Source organism: Idiotropiscis lumnitzeri, chromosome 9, assembly GCF_059441095.1.
Source record: "Idiotropiscis lumnitzeri isolate Australia: NSW breed Sydney's pygmy pipehorse chromosome 9, RoL_Ilum_1.0, whole genome shotgun sequence".
Classification (NCBI taxonomy): Eukaryota; Metazoa; Chordata; class Actinopteri; order Syngnathiformes; family Syngnathidae; genus Idiotropiscis; species Idiotropiscis lumnitzeri.
In genome coordinates this window covers 2,232,215-2,253,097 of record NC_142399.1, presented here as the reverse complement: position 1 = coordinate 2,253,097, position 20,883 = coordinate 2,232,215, and the positions used below count along the sequence as shown (strand labels likewise).

The following is a 20,883-nucleotide window of genomic DNA, read 5'->3' as shown; positions in this document are numbered from 1 at the left end:
TCATAGTAACCTATGTAATGTGATTGAAAAAAAGAAAAATAGAAAACAAAAAAGATGGGACGCACATTATTTTTTACGTCAACTAGGGGGCAGCAAAACCTCATCGTGCGGGATACAAATGGCTACCGGCCGGCCTGAGAAGCATGCATTAGTAAAAAATATCTAACATGGATAGTAAATAAATATTAAATCTATAACGATTACATTACATTCTCGACATAGAACATAAGTTAAGTTCGTACATAATATCACGTCATAAACGTGCAAAATTTAGGGTGACAAACCTTTTGCCCAACGTCCACATTACTGTAAACGAGAATGTCCTTGCCATTCTGAGGGATGCCAGTGTAACAGTAACTGCAAGCCAGCTGTTGGTACGATACAAGTCTGTCACAAGTCAATTTGAATCTTTCAACTATCATTTTCCTTCTCCACGGCAAAGCACACATGTACCCGCCTGAGCCGTCGCTTATTAGCACAACATGTGGGAAACTCAAATAATTGTCACGTATTCAGTATCTAGCATTCATTAAAAAAAACGTTTTCTTAAAAGAATACGTTTGGTCAAACTTAATTATTGTTTTCCACAACATTACAACGTCTCGCGTGGACAAACGTTTGCAGTTGCCAAGAGACCGTGGAATAGGCTTTGCAAAAGATTGTCTATTGAGTGATGTGTTCATCTCGTTCATTATGACGTAAACCGTAGAGAAATTCGTTTTAGAGTGGGACGTCTCCAGTATTTAAAGAGACTAGTATGACTAGTCTTCATGTTTGTACCACCACTTTCAACCACCAGATAGCAGTCAACCATAATTTGAGTTTGCAAAAATAAATAATCAATTGAAAATGCGTAATCAAGGCAAACAGAAATAGCCAAAGAAAACAATTAAATATCAGAAAACGTGCCTGTAATGATACTCAGATAATCTGCGTCAAGCAAATATATAGTTATCAACTGCAACTCCTATGTTCTATTGTCTATAGATTTTTAGGTGGTGAAAAACGTTTAAGAATCACTGCAGTAAATAACAAGGAGTTGTCGTTTGATTTGATTAGTTTTCATCTATTTCAATCGGTCCAAATTAGTCACAATAGAGCTTTGGTATAATTGGATGTTTGTATAAAGCTATAGTTAAAGAGACAGTTAAAACTGAGTGGGAAAAGAAGCGGGGAAAATACATTTGTCAATTATTATATTTACTTCAAAAAGGTGTAAGTGAGATGCTGTGTTTTTTTCATAAAATTTTTAAGTAAGCATAAGCGTCTACGCAATATGTTTTGTGGCGCTTAGAACCTTGGATAATGTAGTATACAGAGACAACCGGATATGACGTCAGGAATGCGTCTGGCGACTGGGTGTCGTCTGCCCTTGTGCTCCACTGTAGTTGGATGAATCAGTCGACGTTGTACAGTCTTTGCGAAATGACTGAGCTTTTGTAGTGGACCGCTTACTTTAGCTAGGCGGCTAGCTGTTTGTCATATTTAAGGATTCCGTTTGCCGAAGAGAAGAAGTGTTCGAGTGCCAACGCTTATCCTGATAAATAGTTTTTTTCTTCCCCAGATGAACGTATTCGGATCGGTTTTTGCTGACGTTTACTGTGAAGAGACGCTATTTTAACTTAGATAAATGGCTACCGAGTGTGTCATCAAGTTGTGACTCTCTATTTAGTCACATCGTGGGCCAACAACTGGGCAAGCTAGCGCAGAAATTCTTCTATTTATTGTTGTTGTATTGGACAACAACAAAGCCGATTGAAGTAAAATTAACAATTTAAATTCGCCGTTTTTTGTATTTGGTAATATGAAAGAGGCACAATCGGATGGATTGGAATTTGTTCCTCAAAAAGACATCGTATATAACAAACTTCTGCCTTATGCGGATAGGCTCGATGAAGAATCTAATGATATTTTGAGTAAAATTAAAGGGAACTTGGCCCGGGCTGTTCACTTTCGAGAAATATGGCCCGGTGTGCTGTTTTGGACGAGGAAACTTTCCACGTAAGTATTCAGAAATGTCAATGGCATCCGATTATAACTTCATTTGGTATTTTCCAGTAGTGAGACTGAGTACACGTCAATAGAAGTTAGCTCGAAACAATTGCTAGCCTTGTTTTCTTCTAATACTTAAACAAGTGCAGTTACGAAAGTAATGCTAATACTTTGAGGTTCTCAGCCAAGTCTGAACTCGCTTGAGATTGTGGAACAAATGTATCTAAAAAGTATAGCTATTAAATGAGTGAATACGTAGTTTTTGGTAATATGATCGTTTTGCTTTGTGTGTTTTGTGTTTTCTATATCTGTATAATCTTTCCGATTTTGTATGAAATTCTTTCTAGGAGCGTAGAAGAATTGCACTGATTGTAATTATTTTTCCCAAAGTATCAAGCTAAAGAACCTGCAGCACATTTAATCAAAAGAAAGTATTTTAAATTGTAACTAATGTATATGTAGATTTTTGCTGGACTGTGCCATTAACAAAAGTCTATAAATTGTGATGGATGGTTTCCACTTTTTTTTTCACCATGTGTTATTTGTTTACTTGGTGATGAATCACATGGTGGCATCTGTCAACATGACATAGGAGTACTTAGAGTGCTGTTTCAATTTGTACTTTGTTGCTGGGCTGATTAATCCGTTTCTGTCCCCATGTTGGCACATTGCTGTGTCCCAGAGAGAGAGGCACTACCGGCTCAGAGAGATGGAAAGTTCACTATGGGGTTTGACCCAGATTCTGCTCACTGCTATTAAAGCATACAAGTGGTGACACAACCATTTCAAAACAGTCAATTTCACAGCTCTGCGGGACTTTCATGGGACTAAAACACACATTTATGAAACATGGCTATTTGTGAACTGTGTCATGATTTTCTTTTGAGGGCACGTACACATGACACTGGAAGTCATAATGACATAACCTAAATGTTTTGTATTCCCTCTAATGTAGGTATATACGTCTATACGGCCGGAAGTTCAGCAAAGAAGACCACGTGCTATTCATCAAGTTGCTGTATGAGCTAGTTACCATTCCTGGTCTTGAGATCAGCATGATGCAAGGCCTGGCTCGCCTGCTCATCAACCTGCTTAAGTAAGAGCCACGCGGTCTGAAGCAACAAACCTGTTTACACATTAGCCTGACACTGTGTCTTGTCCTTCTAAGGAAAAGAGAGCTTCTCTCAAGGGAGGACCTAGAATTGCCCTGGAGACCTCTGTATGAACTGCACGACAGGATACTTTTCTCCAAGACGGAGCATCTGGGTCTCAATTGGTTTCCTAAGTAGGTGTTTGTTACTGCTTTTGCTGTGATGTAAACTAAAGCACACTCTAACTGATTTCACCTTCTTTTTACAAATTTTATTGCATTTCATTGATTATTATCGCCGTTAGCATTGGCGGATGCCACTTATAGCTAGAACTCACCTGCCAACTAGTGCTTGAATGATACAGTGTAAACAAGAGAGCCCCCGTTAAAAATAAGAAGATTCATTGACTTATTAAGTAAACATTTTCTTACTTAGCCTGCATCCCTCGATTCACCTAGGATGTTTTGACTACTGTGTTTTTGTGAGACTTAGGCAGGATAATTTGAAATTGTCCGACCTTTGTTTGGGGTGTTCAAGTTTGGAAGCGCCATTGTACTGTATGTCCTTTTTCTGTGTACGTCTGCCTACATTCACTTTTCTAAATAACACAATACAACTGTGCACAATTTATATATATATATTTTTAGCTCAGTTTGATTCTTATCTGGCCTTATTTGTAAAGGTTTGCATGTGTAAAAATTTGCACAAATTTGATTACTCACTCTGATGTTGAAGCTGATCTACTAAGCAGGCTCTCCCAGGATTGCATCTGCCAAATGAGCAATATGTTCAAACAGTACATTTTGCGTGCAAATAGATTAATTTAGCACGCGCGATGTGTTTAAATAGTTCATCTGAAAGGTAGGTGAAAATCGGCAAGTACTGTCGTGTCAGCGTAGTGTAGGCAAAAAGAGAGGCGACGGGGAGAACTTATACGCTCATGTCTACATATTTGAATCATCAGAAATAAAAATATGTTGCAACATCATCTATTGAGCGATGGAATTTTGGAGATTCCGGATAAACATAAGCCGTAGATTGAACTGAAGGGCTGACCTGGAGCCAGCCATAAGAAGGACTCATGCCATATTTTTTTGCATCTGCGTCATTTCAGAACGCACTGCGTCAATTGGTGCTGGCTTCTTCCCGAGCAGTTTTTTGTTGTGCTGTCCCACGTTTGAAATGCAATGTTACTCAGGATGTGCAGAGCCCTCCAATGTACATGCATTTGTGGCAAATTAAAATGTGGCTTTTATGCGGTTGCTGCTTGTCCTAATAGTATTGTCAAACTTTATTTTGCACATGCAGAGCTCTCCCAAATGTTCCATGGTGGGTGAAAACCATTCGAGTTACCTTAAGTGCAAAACCCTCTTTCAAATCCAACGGTCTTCACCGCTGTAATGCCTGTTGCCAACAGTGCACGCAATCTGTAAGCATGAGTAAGCACACAATTCAGCGCTCACTATTTGTGACGATCACAATTGTAGAAAGTCAAGAGCAGTACGTCCACCGACAGCAGCATGTGCAATCTGTTGGACGGAATTAAATCAGGCCCATGACGCCATAAAACAATATGGGTTGTACTTGTTTTGTCCAAGTGTTCGTGCTGTACTCTACTGATATTTTAACTAATTTCACAATGATATGCATGTTTCATGAAACTTTTGGGAGGCATTTAAATGTTGCTCATCCATTGTTGTCTTAATGCAAGCAGTGCGGGGTGCTCTTGTATGGTGCTATGGGAACATTGTGCGTTTAGCATGCTTTGCTCACATTTGTTTTATTAACGGCAATGTGAACAAGCTGCTTTGGCTGACAAGTCTGATCACCCTTTTCAAAACGACACAATTGCACTTTAAACCAGAATGTAGTTGGCATATATTCATATTTTGCGTGATTGACACTTTGCCTGGTGCTGAATGTGTTCTTTATGCCTTTGTCCCCCTTTCACATTCAGTTCTCCATGGCCCCGTTCTTCCTCTAAACTCATTATGATAAAATTGATTCAGAGGTGGTAAGGACATCGTTCCGCTTTGTGTTTTACTTTTGAATTTATTCCCCCCCACCCCACACGCACACACACACACACACATTGCATGTGAAAACTGGAGAGCCCATATGCAGCTTGGGATCAGAAGTTAAATCAATGTTAACATTTCACTTATACGTATTTGAGAGTGTCGCACTGCAGCTAACGTGTTTTCCCCACTAACATGTTTCATTCGGGGTTATTCTCAAAATGCAAGATCTGATACGACATTGTCCTACGAGTCAAACGCAACACTTCACAGTACTTCCACTCGTGTTACAGAAACAGGAACTCCTGTCACGTTTCTTCCCATCTTTGAATGTGTCTTGGGAAACGTGAGGGTTCATTCCTAACCTATATAATGAATCAGGATCTCCCTCCTTGAGTGTCTACATCCATTGAATGGGCCCCTTATGACAGGCTGTTGATTGACGCTTTTGAGACGCATGGGTCTATTTATTTTTTTGAACTTGAAAGTGTTATACATTGGCCTTTTGGGTTGATGCCTGCAATCTAAGTGTGTGAGCTCTAAAAAAAACAAAAAAAAAACATTGAGCGACCGACCTGAACATATGTTGTGCAGTTGGTGATTGAGTTTTGCAGGCCATTTCCAACAAGGCATGGCTTCAGCGTGCATGTGTGCACAGTTAGGTGGGATTGTGGGAGAGGCGCTCAAAAGCTCTGGTTATATTGGTCCAGAGCTTTCAACGCTCTGTGACTCGGGACCTAACTATTCTGTGTTTCCATTTAACGCCAGTGTTATCATACCACGGATGTGCAAAGTTATCAATACAACTACAGCTATGGTACCACATTTTACAAACAAGTGACATGTTTCTTTGTGTTTAAAAGCGAATACAGCCACAAAAATCCTCAAATCTATACAAGGCTTCTGTCTGTATGCATGGGGTCTGATTCAAACTGCATTGCTGTGAAGGATTTTTTTACATAGGTTACTGCAATTTGGACTTTAAGTTGATACTTTTTTTGTGTTTTTATTATTACAGCTCTGTGGAAGGTGTGCTGAAGACACTTGTGAAAAGATGCAGACCGTAAGTAGACCTTGATTTCCTGATATTTGATCTGCATGACCATATATCCATAAGTATATCACAAAAGGACAATGTAGTTGTTGTAAAATTTGAAGGTTGCTAGATCTGAACATTCATTAATTATATTTTTATCAATGTGGATTTTCTATCTTAATAAGAGGCCTATGAACCTTTTTAGGAACTTACACAAGTCATGCTTACACTATAGACGTTTATAATGTTTCCCAAAACAACAGTGAAGAAAATTAATGAACATAAAACATCATCAACGTAATAATTCAAATGACATATCACTTCAGGAATTCAAGGAAGCATAATAAATTAAATGACGGCTAGAAAGCTTATGTGATGATTGTGCTGGTTGTGTCAGCAGCAGAGAAATTTCTTCCTTTCATGCCCTAGCTTATTGCAGACATAACAGACGATCCTGATGTCCATAAATAAGTTGGTCCTTGACTTTGTCCACCATGGTTATAGGTGCATGCATCTTAGGCAAGCACTAGGATGTCCCTCACTTCGCACTTAGTCAGCTAATCCTATTATCTCATCTAATTCTGTCTTGTGTGAGAGTTTCCTGTCACTGGGACGAGAGAGTGTAATTTGTGGTCAGCTGGTACAGCAGCGGGAGGCTGGGCCAAGTCCAGTTCCCCAAAGGAGGCTAGTGACCTGACATAAACTGCTGAGTTTACACGCGCATAATGAACCATAGAACTCCCCCAGTGGGCTTATGGGTCCATTAGAACCACTGGATTGATGCTAACAGCCAGAATGTGCCAGGTGTGTGACTTATCGTCTCCCCCCTGCTGAACTTACATTTTAGAGCCGCTTGCTGGGGCCTGTTTATTGCAATCGTTTGTCAGTACAATATACCCTTTGTTAGAAACATGGACCAAAGTTTGTAGAAAACAAGATTTTACGTACAATTGTGCAGCTCCAATGTGGTGTTAAATGGTGTGTAAAAGTGTAATTTATTTATTTTGTCCGTCTTTGGTGGTGCTCCCTAAGCTGCTCTGTTGTTTTTGATACTTAATGATGCAAATATGAAGATGAATGACTATGACTCTCTATCCTTTCAAACAGATATTTTCCAGAGTCTGCAACCCAGGAGATGCTGGATGAGTGGAGACCATTATTCTGTCCGTTTGACGTCACCATGCAGAGAGCAATCTGCTACTTTGAACTCTTTCTACCCACAACCTTACCTCCGGAGCTGCATCATAAGGGCTTCAAGTAAGAGTGCCTTGACACACGTAGCTTGCTTTCTCTGGTGGGTTTATAAACTCAATCAGTTCCCACACGGTTAGGCGTATTTTCTGCTTTAAAAAAAAAACAAACAACAAAAACACTTTTATTCAAGCTGCGTGGTTTTTAGAGCCAAAGTTGTAACAGGAACATTTCATAATGCAGAGCTGTGAAACAGCGCTGTTCAGAAAAACCTGGAATGGTAAGTACACACTACACTAAAATACAGCCATGTTCGGGGGGAAAACAAACAATATGCCACGATCAGACATACTAACTGCATGTGTCTTAAACGGCAGATGTTCTTCGCTTCACGATACTATTACTAAGTAAGATTTATTTAAATGTTTTACAATTGACCGCCACGTGAATTCATATACCAATTTAATATTCCGACAGGTTGTGGTTTGAAGAGTTGATCAACTTGTGGGTATCTGTGCAGAATCTTCCAAGCTGGGAATTGGTGAGGACAGTAGATGTTTGTACTTTTCACGACCCGTACCAACAACGCACGTTTTCGTCTTGCTTATGTGTATATGCTCTCTTTGTAGAATCTGGTGAATCTCTTTGCTCGCTTGGCCAGTGACAACATCGGCTACATTGACTGGGATCCATATATCCCAAAGGTAAATTTTTAATGAATTACATCACAGCATATTTCATGTTTTGTATTTTTAGGGGTTACTGCATGTGATCAGTCGTGCAGCATGACTGGTGTGTTTGTGACTCAAGGTGTGTGGTTCACAGCCACCGCTGCTGGTTCCAAGCAAACTATCATGTTTCTTTGTTGATCCGGTTGGTCATAGTTATAAAACGTGTTATGTTCCAACTGTTTAACTGGAACTGGAAAAACAGCAACATGTAAACATACTTCCTTCCAACTTAGTTTTTACTCAGTCACATGTGAATGTATATTTTGTGTTCTTAATAAGTTACATTTCGTGTTTTTTTTTTTTGTATTTCAGATTTTCACAAGAGTCTTGAGGAGTTTCAATCTTCCTGTGGGGACCAGCCAGATGATTTTCCCACGATACTTGACCAACGCCTACGACATCGGCCATGTGGTGCTCTGGATAGCATCTCTTCTGGTTTGTCCTTTGTACATGCTTTGTGGCATCCTCAGTCAAAATATCCAGAAGAAAAGAATGTGTGACCACTTACTGTCATTTTCAGGGTGGACCAAGTAAACAAACTCAAGCACAGCTCACTGGCCTTTTCAACAGCATCACATCTTTCTTCCACCCATCAAACCACGGTCGCTGGTTGGTGAGTTCCTTTTTTTTGGTTTGTTTCCTTTCAATGACTAATTAGTGTACAGTATAATAACTATGGTAAGTCTCTTGAATTCCAGTAAATTATAGTTCTGTTTCCGATACGCAGTGGGCTCAAATTCATGTCTTTGGTAGACATTGATATTTTGGGCGAGGATTCTTTCCAACTCATGTCAGCAATATGAACTGCGTCAGAGGGGCTAACACATACCTCATTGCTTCTTGCATCCCATTGGCTGTCTATGTCTTTCGTGTCTAGTGCAGAAATAACAAGGAAACACGTGAGTGAGATTGCCTCCATCGTATTAAATATCCCCATGAGCAGGCGCACATGCCTTTCTGTTTGAGGAAGCCCCTCTTCCCAATTTGACGCGGCACTGGCAGCGACGTGTTACTTTTATTTTTAGAGATGGGATCAGTTGTGTGGCACAGTGGGCCAGTGTGGCAGCATGTCGCAATAAGGTTCTTAGGTTCAAACTCTACCCTAGGACCTTTCTTTTAATATGCAGTAGGGATCAGTTTGGTCCTGATATCTGGTACCGGGGAATCAATACCAATATTCAATAGTACCATTTTTTTTAATACGTTTGTGGGTGTGTGTGTGTTAGTGTGTGCTTATGTCCATGTGATGTGAGTAACCTTCAAACATTGCTGATGACAATATGCTATGACTCGTCCTGACTCAAATCCGAACAAATGTGTGTGAGTTGCTGCATTCAAGTGCCCCACAGAAAATCTCCAACTCTTCACTGCCATAATCACAATTTGAAAGATAGATTTCAGGTGAATTGATGTTTGGTAGTACCGACCCTACTGGTCCGTAATAAAAAAAAAAGCACTGACTTTAGTACTCTTGCACTATTTTTTGTAGTGAATGAGAAGTGATCGAAGTGGCCTTAGAAAGTATTTCATTTAAAGAGCTCAAACCGGTTGATGACTTGAACCATTCCTCTCTGTCTTGTCCTATTCAGATGAAGCTCATGAAGTTGCTGCAGCGTCTTCCTGCCAGTGTTGTTCGCCGGCTGCATTCCGAGCGCTACAGAAAGCCGTCGTGGCTAACACCGATCCCCGACACTCACAAGCTCACAGAAGACGATATCACACACTTTGTGGAGAGTATGATGCAGCCAGTTCTGCTGGCCATGTTCAGCAAAACAGGCAGTCTTGATGCCGCTCAGGCTCTGCAGAACCTCGCTCTGATGAGACCTGAGTTAGTCATTCCTCCAGTTCTTGAGAGGTAAGTTTAGTAATATTTATTTCATAACCTATCCAACGTGTGCCTTTTTCAGAGTCTGGCACACTGCTGCTAGTTTTCCGCTTTGCTCTAGAAACAAGAGCACTCTTTGGAATGAACATAAAGCGCGAATTGTTGTCTTTTCTGTAGAACATACCCCGCACTGGAAACTCTAACAGAGCCTCACCAGCTGACAGCCACCCTAAGCTGCATGATCGGCGTAGCGAGAAGTTTAGTGTCTGGTGGGAAGCACCTTCCGGAAGGGCCGACTCACATGTTGCCCCTACTTATGAGATCCCTCCCTGGAGTTGATCCAAATGACTTCAGCAAGTGCATGGTGGGATTTTTTTCCCAGTACTTTGAAATAATTTCTGATATGATTAGAAATTAATATCCTAATAATGATCTCCATACAGATCACTTTCCAGTTCATTGCAACATTTGTGACTCTTGTGCCTTTGGTGGACTGTTCATCTGCTCTACATGATAGAACAGACTTGACAGAGGTGAATTTCTGGTCGCTCATTTTTCTCAATTTGAATAATTTGACATAAGCACGCATATTGATTTGTTTTAAACTTTGCCTAACTAAGGTGGAAAGAGAAATGTGCTCGGCCTCTGCGGAATTTGAAGACTTTGTGCTTCAATTTATGGACAGGTATGCTAAAGGAGGATGATGATGATGACTACAAATAGTGTCAAGTACATTATCATTTACACGCACAGTATTTTGCTTGTCTTAGCTGCTTTACTGCGCCATCATCTACTTGTATTTGCTTGTTCGATCTTTTCTGCAGGTGCTTTGCCTTGATCGACAGCAGCACTCTGGAACAAACGCGTGAGGAAACAGAAACTGAGAAAATGACCCATTTGGAGAGTTTGGTGGAACTTGGCTTGTCTTCTACCTTCAGCACGATCCTCACTCAATGCTCCTTGGACATCTTCATGGTACACATTGAAGAAAATGTTGATGTTTTAAATTTAAAACAAACAAAAAAAAGGTCGCATTTAATTACACTCACGTTTGTCATTGTAACAGGTGGCTCTGGAAAAGGTTTTTAACTTTGCAACCACCAACATTTTTGAGACACGTGTAGCTGGAAGGATGGTGGCGGACATGTGCCGGGCTGCTGCCAAGGTAACTGGCAAATCATTAACAATACAGTTCATAGTATTGTTTTTCCACAAATAGTGGCCTCCTTTTCAACCCCCGTCATCCGCTTCAACACAATACCCCCCAAATAATACATTACCCTTAAAAGACGGCGTATACTTTTTACGGATAAAGACTATCAAACAATGTATGAGTTTATGCAGTTATCATAATGTTGAAGCTTACTGCTCACTTTCCACATTCTTGTTTTTTCAGTGTCACCCTGCCGAGTCTCTTAAAATGTTTGTGCCTCACTGCTGCAGTCAAATACACCAAATTGCTGCCAGTAAGTGCCCTGCTGGGCAAAAAAATGTTTCTGACAAAGTTTAGGACTGCATAATTTAGCTTTTTCGGTTCGGCGATAGTCACTTTGATTTTATTAAAAACAGATGAAGAAGTGTTACATGAAGAGGAACTTGACAAGGAGTTTTTATGGAATCTTCAGCTACTGTCCGAGGTGAACTAAACTCCTTTTCTGGTCTTGCAGGTATGCATTTCTATTTTTTTAAATTCCTCACCATCATTGGGTTTTCTCTCCATGTGTGCCGACAGGTTACTCGAGTCAATGGTCACAAGCTCTTGGCCTATTCCTCCGACTTGGTCCAGATTTTGCAGTTGACCCTTCACCTCAAGTGTAAGCAGGGCTACATCCTTGCATGCAACTTGTTGCATCACGTTCTGCGCTCCACTGCCCTCATCTATCCTACGGAGTACTGCAGTGTGCCAAGTGGCTTCCGCCAACCAATCACGGACTACCTACCCATCAAGGTGGTGACTCTTTACTGAAAATGTTTACATATATCTCGATGGATAGATAGAGAACTTAGTTGCATTAGTGTCCCCTACACTTTAGATTTGAAGTCTCACTTTTGTTTTCGACCCTTTCGGGGGTTCTATGGGTCAGGATGAGTGTTTAATGGATGAGTCAGTCGCTGTGTAAAGATCCCCTCAAAAAATGCTTAATAGTGATATATGTGAAACATCGACTATGTTTGGTACATTTTATCCTCACAGTTCATTAGTTTTGTTCGTGTTTTTCATTTAATATAAAGTGTAATCACAGGTGATGAAAATGTTGCTTGAACTTGAGCTTTTATTTATGCTTTTTTTTTTAATTGCCCCATGCAGGATTGGGGTCGACCAGGCGACTTGTGGAACTTGGACATCCGGTGGCATGTGCCCACTGCTGATGAGACCACCTTCACCTTTCATTTACTGGATCTGATCCTTAAGCCAGAACTGACGAGGCTTCAAAGTTTTGCAGAGGGAGAACAAGAAATGAGCAGGTAAAATGGAATACAAATTTAGAATGTGCAATACATTGTGATGTCCATCTTCATCGTTATGATGATGTGATGTTTTTTTTTTTTTTATTTCCCCGCAACAGGGATGACGTCCTACAGAGTCTGACCATTGTTCAGCACTGCCTCTTGGGGGCTGGTGGTCTTCTGCCACCCTTGAAAGGAGAGCCTATATCTGACCTGTGAGCAATTGTGCTATTTTTTGTTGAAAAAATATTTGACATTGGTTTCAATTACGAAGTCCTCAGCTTGATGGTTGTATTGTTTCTGGGGAAAAAAAATGCATCTTGTTGTAACTGTTATAAATTAATTTATTTGTTTTCAGCTCTCAGATTCGTCAAATGTCACATAACTGTGTGTGCTTTTTGAAACAGGGTCCATAGTATGGTGAATCTAGATGAGACCGCGCTGTATACTGGAACAAAGTATGGTAAGTGCAGCATTTTCATTTCTGTATATAATAATTGAGAAATTATGTTTTAAGGTGATTATCTTACAACATAATGTAATCTTGGATTCCAGATGAGTCCAAAGAGAACTACAGAGATTCCATTTGTCATGTGATGAGACGGTTGCTTCGTAAGTGTTGTGACTAGACTCCGACTCAATCACCTTTTCATAGGCTTAGTTGTGAAGACATTTTATAATTTTTTTGCAGATTATATATTGGAACACTCTGAGGATGACACAAAGTCTCTCTTTTCCATCATCAAGGTAAACAGACCGACAAAATGCTTTTGTTTAAAGTGTACTTTCAGGTCAACAATGTGAGTATCATAGTTGGGCTGTACAAAGTTGGTTTGTTGCGTATTGAATCGTTGCGCATCACCTGATTCCAAAACTAAATACGAAAAAGATTGATTTGAAGATAAATGAGTTTACTAGCAATCATAAACCAGCATTCTGAATTAATTAGTAATTTATGTAATCCAACACAAACCAGTTGTTGTCTTCAATGTCTTTCAGATCATCAGTGAATTGCTGCACTTTAAAGGTTCCCACAAACATGAGTTTGACTCTCGCTGGAAGAGTTTCAACCTTGTTAAAAAATCAATGGAAAACAGGGTGAGAATCTTTATTTTCCCGCCATCTGACATGTATGATTTAAATCCATGGAAATACGCTTCCTTGAGGCTCACATTAAACCATTGAAACTTTTTTGCTTGTTTTTGTGTTCAGCTTCATGGCAGAAAGCAGCACATCAGAGCTCTTCTCATAGACAGAGTCATGCTCCAACACGAAGTAAGTTCATCATGAGGGAAATTTGAAAGTTGTGTCTTGGTGTTGGAACATTATTTTTAACTTTGGCACTTTGTGGATTATTAGCTGCGCAAGCTGACGGTGGAAGGGTGTCAGTACAGGAGCATTCACCAGGAGTTGATGAGGGATCTTTTGCGGCTGTCCACAAGCACCTACAGCCAAGTGAGGACGCTATGAGTTGTCTCTGACATTGTTTTCATTAGTCTGTCCACATAAATAAGATGGAGACACTATACTCTGTTTACTTTTAGACTTTAATTCTCAAACATTTTGTTTTCCTTACAGGTACGTAGCAAAGCTCAAAGTGTACTGTTCACTGCACTTGGCACATACAATTTCTGCTGTAGAGATGTGATCCCGCACATCCTTGAGTTTCTCAACCCAGATAACAGCAGCGTCACACAGCAGCAGTTCAAAGTATGACCTTCCCTAACTATCATGTTTCTCTGTCATGTCTATTTATGATTTATATCAGCGTAGTTGTTAAGTTACATTTTGTCAAGCTTGCCACTGCCTTTCCAGGGTGCCTTGTATTGTCTCCTCGGAAATCACAGTGGAGTGTGCCTGGCCAATCTGCATGACTGGGAGTGCATTGCCCTGACGTGGCCTGCTATTGTTCGATCTGGCCTCAGTTCAGCAATGTCTTTGGAGAAGCCCTCCATAGTGCGGCTCTTTGACGACCTTGCGGACAAAATCCACCGCCAGTATGAGACCATTGGCATTGACTTCTCTGTAAGAGTTATTCTTCAAAGAAAAAATTTATATTTGAACCCATCAAACTAAATTCAACGAGTTACTTATTGTATCTAATCTACCTTTTCATCCTATAGATCCCTGAAGAGACCTGCGGTGTGGCCAAGCAGCTTATGGTCACTGGAAATCCCCTTCCGAAAGACCCTGTTCCTTCAGAAGAAGAAACATCAAAAGGTGTTAAGAGGCAGGAACTCAAGAATTTAGAGTCTGGCGAGTAAGTTGTTTCTAAAACAAAATCTATCTGGGATATTATTTATTGGAAGTCAATATTAAGCTTGATGTTTTTAACTGTTTTTTAGGAACTACCAGCAGCTCATTGGTGATTTACTGAACTGCCTTGGCAACAGAAACTTGTAGGTTGCTTTGCTATTTCCCACATTACAATTTGTTGTTTTTGTCTAGAACTTTGCTTTTAATGTTACAGGCCTTGGAAATTTGAACATATCGCTATTGGCTTTTTGTCATTGCTCCTGAGAGATGACCACCAACTCCCGCCAGCAGCTGTTTTGTTCTTTGTCAAAACCCTCAACCACGACTCCCTCTATGTCCGCAAGGTGAGTGAGCCTTGTCCACGTCCAACAACTGCGCTCAAATTATGGGTCGACATTAATGGATAGAAACTGGAGCAATTGAAGTGTTTTATTTCGTCCAATAGGTGGCAATATCAGCTGTGGCAGGGATCATGAAACAAATAAAAAGACCACATAAGAAAGTGCCAGTCAGCCCATCTGAACTTTGTAAGCCGCGCGCAGATATTCCTGTTCTTCTTTTCAAAAATATTTTATCAAAAAAATTGAAAACATGTTTTATCTTTGGTTGGAAAAAGGTGAACTTGAAGAGACGGGTGTCGGTATCGTAGCTGGTGACCGTCCAGACAACAAGTGGCTGCAGTATAACAGCAACAGCCTCCCAAGGACTCAGCAGGACTGGAATCTCTGTGTTTTTGTGGAAAAGACTCATTGGGGTTACTACAGTTGGCCAAGGTTCGTCTGGGAAACTTTTCCATCTTTTTGTTTTCTAGGTTGCAGATAGTTGTGTTGCATTTAGCCTTAAGATTTTGTTCACATTATTTTATAGGAAACTGATGATGTATGCTCCTGAAGAAGAGCAGCCCAAGCAGAACCTAACAAGAGAGGAAATGACAGAGGTTTGTGTAGATAAATCTGCACACAACAATGAAAATTATGAAACTGCATTTTGTTAACATTTATCAATCGTTTTCTTCTTTTTTTTGGCAGCGGGAGCAGATCATCTATGACCATTTCTCAGACCCAGTTTTTATCAATCAGTTCATGGAGTTTCTCTCTCTAGAGGATCGAAAGGGCAAAGACAAGTTTAGCACGCGCCGATTCTGTTTGTTCAAGGTGAGCACTTTTCTGAAGAGTGCTTTGAGTTTTAAGGAACGTTTGATGAAAGCCACTTTTTCTGTTCTGTTTCCAGGGATTATTCCGCAATTTCAGCGACACCTTCCTGCCTCTGCTACAGCCTCACATGGAGCGTTTGGTTGCAGATACCCATGAGAGTAAGCAGCGTTGTGTTGCAGAGATCATATCTGGCCTCATCAGAGGATGCAAACACTGGAGTTACCCAAAGGTGCAATTTCACTCCGGATCCATATTCCTCATTTTCACCTTTTGTTGCACAACATTATTTGGAATTTGCTTCAATTCAATTGCTAAATTTGCAGGTTGAGAGCCTTTGGGAGGTGTTGTGTCCACTCCTTCGTACAGCCTTGTCCAACATCACCGTCGAAACATATGCAGATTGGGGCACCTGCATTGCCACAGCCTGCGTAAGCCTTCCTACTCTGCGTTCATCTTGTTGAAAAAAAATAAATCTGTAGTTCATTCTTATTTGTTCTTTCCGATCTACAGGAGAGTAGAGACCCTCGCAAACTTCACTGGCTGTTTGAGATGCTCATGGAGTCTCCAGTCAATGGGGAGGGAGGCTCATTTGTTGATGCCTGGTCAGTAGAAAAATTGCCTGCATTAGTAATAATGTTGATACCGCTGACAAAATGCAGATTTTATTATTTTATTTGTTTTTTATTAAATTTTATTCCCCCCTCCCCAGTCGCCTCTATGTGCTACAGGGAGGCCTCGCTCAGCAGGAATGGCGTGTACCAGAGCTGCTCCACAGATTGTTGCAGTACCTGGAGCCCAAGCTGACTCAGGTTTACAAGAATGTTCGAGAGCGGATTGGAAGGTGAGGAGGGGAGGAACGATTGAAAAACAAACAACAACTTGGATTTGAACTTGAAAATGGTGTATAAATGGTGCATTTTTCTCTTCCCTCCCTCCAGCGTACTGACCTACATCTTCATGATAGATGTCAACCTGCCTTATACTCAGCCAACCACCTCACCTCGCATCTCTGACTTCACCGACAGAATTTTGTTACAGCTAAAGCCACTGACTGAGGGTGATGAGGAGATCCAAAACCATGTGGTTGAGGAGAATGAGGTGGGCGAGCAGGATGAGAGAACGCAAGCTATCAAACTTCTCAAAACAGGTGAGTTAATGTTGAGTTACTCATCGAAAGCTATTTACAAGAAATAACATCCTCCCTATTTGCATGTTTGCAGTGTTAAAGTGGCTGATTGCAAGTGCCGGCCGCTCCTACTCTACCGCTGTGCCGGAGCACCTGCGCTTGCTGCCTCTACTCTTCAAGGTAGCTCCTTCACTTTTACACACTTGAATGGAGTCAAGATGACCAATTCTGACATGCGTGTGTGTGTGTGTGGTTCCAGATTGCTCCAGTAGAAAATGATGACAGTTATGATGAGCTGAAGAGGGATGCAAAGACCTGCCTGTCTCTTATGTCCCAGGGGCTCCTCTACACAGAGCAGATCCCCATGGTTCTCAATGCCCTACAGGAGGTAGGCCATCGAGAAACAATGGCTGACTTAAGTAGAGTTTTCAGTTTGTTTGTTTTTTTATCTTTTTTCAGATGATCACTATTTAGTGAGTAAAAGTAGTATGTTCAACATTTAATAAAGGCCATGGATTTAAAACAACATCTAAATTGTGCACTGTGTTCCACTGGTGCGACACAAGCTCAGCCCATTATTGACATGCGATGATGCTGGCGTGTGTTCGCAGATTGCAGGCAGCAGCTCCTGGCACGCTCGCTACACAGTGCTGACGTACCTCCAGATCATGGCCTTTTACAACCTGTTCACCTTCATGAGTGACCAGAAAGCAGTGAATGACGTGCGGGCGCTGGTTATAAGACTGCTGGAGGACGAGCAGCTGGAGGTAAAAACCAAGCATGCATCCACAAACTAGTTCAAATGTAAAACCCAAAAAATAGGGGTTCAGGGGAGTCCGCCTGGACCTTATAATAAATACATGCTTGTCTGTGCTGGTGGCCTCTTGTCATCCTTTAGCTCCACGGTAGTGATTCAGCATTCACCTCCTGGCTCTCCACTCACATCCCCCCACACCCCTCCCTCTGGTCCTCTAACTGTTGCTATGGAAACCACAGGCTGCAGTAATCTGTTGCTATGGAGATAACTTTCAGATTGAAAGAGGAAGAGAGGAATGGAGTAGAGACAAAGAGTGGGGGATAGCTGGAAGTCATTTTTGTTAGGCCTCTGCATTATACATTTAACTGCTGAAGTGTAAAATGGCTTTGGTCAGGTTAGCCCGTCCAAATAATTCTTGATCGAAACTAAATGTTGCATGGATCTTGAATCCATCTCCATGACTCCTTTGAGATTTACAAATACAATTCATACAATGCATATTTATTTGTATAGCGCATTTCACAACTGCTGAAGTTGTAACAAAGCACTTAACAGAGTGTAACAGAAAATTGCAATAATTCAATAACAAAGACAATTAATTAATTTTAGATACAAATGAATGATATTAACATATACATTAAACACCAGAAAACAGCAGAACAGTGAACAATGCATGAGCCCTCTGTTAATACTAAAGTGTATATCCACCCATCCGTCTTATTTCAGATGCAATTAGATTGTGCTTCTGTATCTAATGTCTTGTCCCTACCCTATCCATCCACTTGCTTTGCAGGTAAGAGAAATGGCTGCCACCACACTCAGTGGCTTCCTCCAGTGCAATTTCTTGTGCATGGACGCCCCCATGCAGGCTCACTTTGAGGCTCTGTGCAAGACGTGCCTGCCGAAAAAGAGAAAGAGGGGCATTGGCTCAATAGTGGACACAATACCTTCTGGAGGTGAGTCATGGATGTTGCTTTGAAGTGCCCCTGCACCCAAAAGTTTTTAGGGGAACAATTACGATAAATTGCCATGAAGCGGTTTAGACCAAAAATGGGGGATGATGCACTAGCACCCAAAATTAAAAAAAAAAAAATATTGGAAAGATAATCTGCGAAAAGGTGAATCCTTGGGTGTTGATCCACCAGTAGAGTGGGTTTACTCTGTTTAAAATGCGTAACTTTTTTTTTGTCCTATTTTTTTAATTGTTTTGGGGGAGGGGGGTCTTGAACAGTTCAATGGCAGTTCATATCATTTCCAAGAGGAATGTTGATTTCAAATAAAGTAAATTGAGTTACGAGCGTTGTCACGGTGGAACTCATTATTATTTTATTATATCTTCACAGACCTGGTGCGGCGTCATGCTGGTGTTCTCGGGCTGAGTGCTTGCATTCTCTCTAGCCCATATGATGTGCCCACCTGGATGCCCCAGTTATTAATGGACCTCAGTGCCCACCTCAATGATACCCAACCTATTGAAGTACGTCTTTTAAACTTATCCTTTCACGTTTGCAAATGAACTGCAACGTTGGAACCTGGATGTTTTTTTTTCCTACAGATGACTGTGAAGAAAACCCTGTCCAACTTTCGAAGGACACATCATGACAACTGGCAGCAGCATAAGCAGCAGTTCACAGATGACCAGTTGTTGGTGCTTACTGACTTGCTGGTGTCCCCGTGCTACTATGCCTAAAACTTGGTAAAAAAACACCATATGCAAGATTCTTTATATTTCAAGGCACTTATACTATTTGGACAGAGATTTCCAGGAGATGATTGACTTGCTTTACCCCACCCTTAACCTTTGTGCTTTTTTTTTTTGTTTTGTTTTGCTTGGATTCTACCAGACTTTACATCCAGGCCAGTCTGCATTAAGGAGGTGGCTGCAATTCCAAGACACCGGAAAGTGGCACACAAAACTATTTGAGATGTTGTGTATTATCTGTGTAGCTCATTTACATTTCTTCTATACTTAATATTTAAGGATCAATCATGGCAGGGATGGATGACCTGCAGGATGTAACATTTCTGTACAGTTTTTTTTTTTCCTGTGGTTGTTTGATCGCGTGTGTGCACGCTTGAAAACGTGTGGCGTGTCGGATACATTTCTCAGGATTACATCCCAAGAATCAACTCTGAGCCAACACGATGTCCTTGTGTAGGACATGTTCTTTTATTATCATCTTCCTCAAGTTGAGCGTTTTATTTTGACCAGCAGAGAGTTGTCAACGGAATTCTTTGGATTAGACAGTGACACAAAAGTTGTGTTACTGTTTGATCAAGGTATAATTATATACATTGTCTGTGTGCGCGTGTATACTACATGCGTTAGCAAATATGCGCAGACATATTTATTTATTTATAAGTTCTAGAAGTTCATTTTTTTCCCTAAGCGTTTCAGCAGATATAGTAGGTGCGTGTGATTCTTTTTTCGGGTGGAAAGCACTACAGCCTATTTTTATCTCCTCTTGCAAAGAAAAGGGAGAGGGTGTACTCCCTGATGTGGTGCTGTCATGTTTGTTTTGTGAAGACCTGAACACTTTTCAAGGTTCTCCATTATAAAACCTTATCCGCTACATCCATCCAGCCATCCATCTTCTGTACCGCTTTTCCTCACTAGGGTCGCGGGGGGCAGCTGGAGCCTATCCCAGCTATCTTTGGGCAGTAGGCGGGGGACACCCTGAACTGGTTGCCAGCCAATCGCAGGGCACACAGAGACGAACAACCATCCGCGCTCACACTCATACCTCGGCGCAATTTAGAGTGTTCAATCGGCCTGCCTTGCATGTTTTTGGAATGTGGGAGGAAACCAGAGTACCCGGAGGAAACCCACGCAGGCACGGGGGGAACATGCAAACTCCACACAGGATGGCCGGAGCCGGGATTGAACCCACGCCCGATGTTGTCTCTCACTGTGAGGCCATCATGCTAACTAGTCGGGCCACCTTGCCGCCCTTATCCGCTACACCGATCCATAATTTCAATTCATCAACTTTTTTTCCCCCTCCTAGAACTTGCTGGATAATTTTGTTCATCTTATGTTTCCCCTTAACAACTTGAAATGAGTCCAAACATTGAAGCATTTAGTACCTCACCTTTGTATAGTGTAGTGCCAAAATTGCAGTGACTTTTTTTTTTTTAGATGTATTGTTTGCCTATTGTATGAATAAATTGTTTATAAACTATATTTACAGCCATATGTCATGAATATGAAAAACGTGGGAAGATGCAGCACGCCTGGACCGGATTTGCATTTCCTCC

At 41.1% G+C, this 20,883-nt stretch overlaps 2 protein-coding genes across 2 annotated transcripts in view; one reads left to right on the top strand and one right to left on the bottom strand.

Annotated features, from left to right (window-relative positions):
* Positions 1-631, bottom strand: part of wdr27 (WD repeat domain 27) — a 30,101-nt gene extending 29,470 nt beyond the window's left edge. The window contains exon 1 of the mRNA XM_088305642.1: positions 285-631. Coding sequence (XP_088161768.1) covers positions 285-449 — 165 coding nt within the window. The 5' untranslated portion in view covers positions 450-631. The remainder of the gene's footprint in view (positions 1-284) is intronic.
* A 766-nt stretch (positions 632-1,397) lies between these two features.
* psme4a (proteasome activator subunit 4a) lies at positions 1,398-20,809 on the top strand. Its single transcript, XM_088304479.1, has 47 exons — positions 1,398-2,001; positions 2,948-3,088; positions 3,161-3,277; positions 6,120-6,164; positions 7,245-7,394; positions 7,806-7,869; positions 7,958-8,032; positions 8,372-8,494; positions 8,580-8,672; positions 9,649-9,914; positions 10,062-10,248; positions 10,328-10,417; positions 10,505-10,569; positions 10,709-10,859; positions 10,951-11,049; positions 11,281-11,350; positions 11,454-11,521; positions 11,617-11,832; positions 12,193-12,350; positions 12,452-12,547; positions 12,740-12,795; positions 12,888-12,944; positions 13,024-13,079; positions 13,332-13,430; positions 13,545-13,607; positions 13,692-13,787; positions 13,911-14,042; positions 14,148-14,357; positions 14,456-14,592; positions 14,678-14,731; positions 14,803-14,932; positions 15,034-15,115; positions 15,205-15,361; positions 15,456-15,525; positions 15,617-15,742; positions 15,819-15,971; positions 16,066-16,170; positions 16,253-16,344; positions 16,452-16,583; positions 16,681-16,889; positions 16,963-17,048; positions 17,128-17,256; positions 17,480-17,635; positions 18,419-18,581; positions 18,969-19,102; positions 19,181-19,321; positions 19,470-20,809. Exons 1-46 carry the CDS (start codon positions 1,805-1,807, stop codon positions 19,313-19,315), a joined length of 5,490 nt encoding a protein of 1,829 aa, XP_088160605.1. The 5' UTR covers positions 1,398-1,804; the 3' UTR covers positions 19,316-19,321; positions 19,470-20,809.
* Positions 20,810-20,883: the final 74 nt, after the last annotated feature.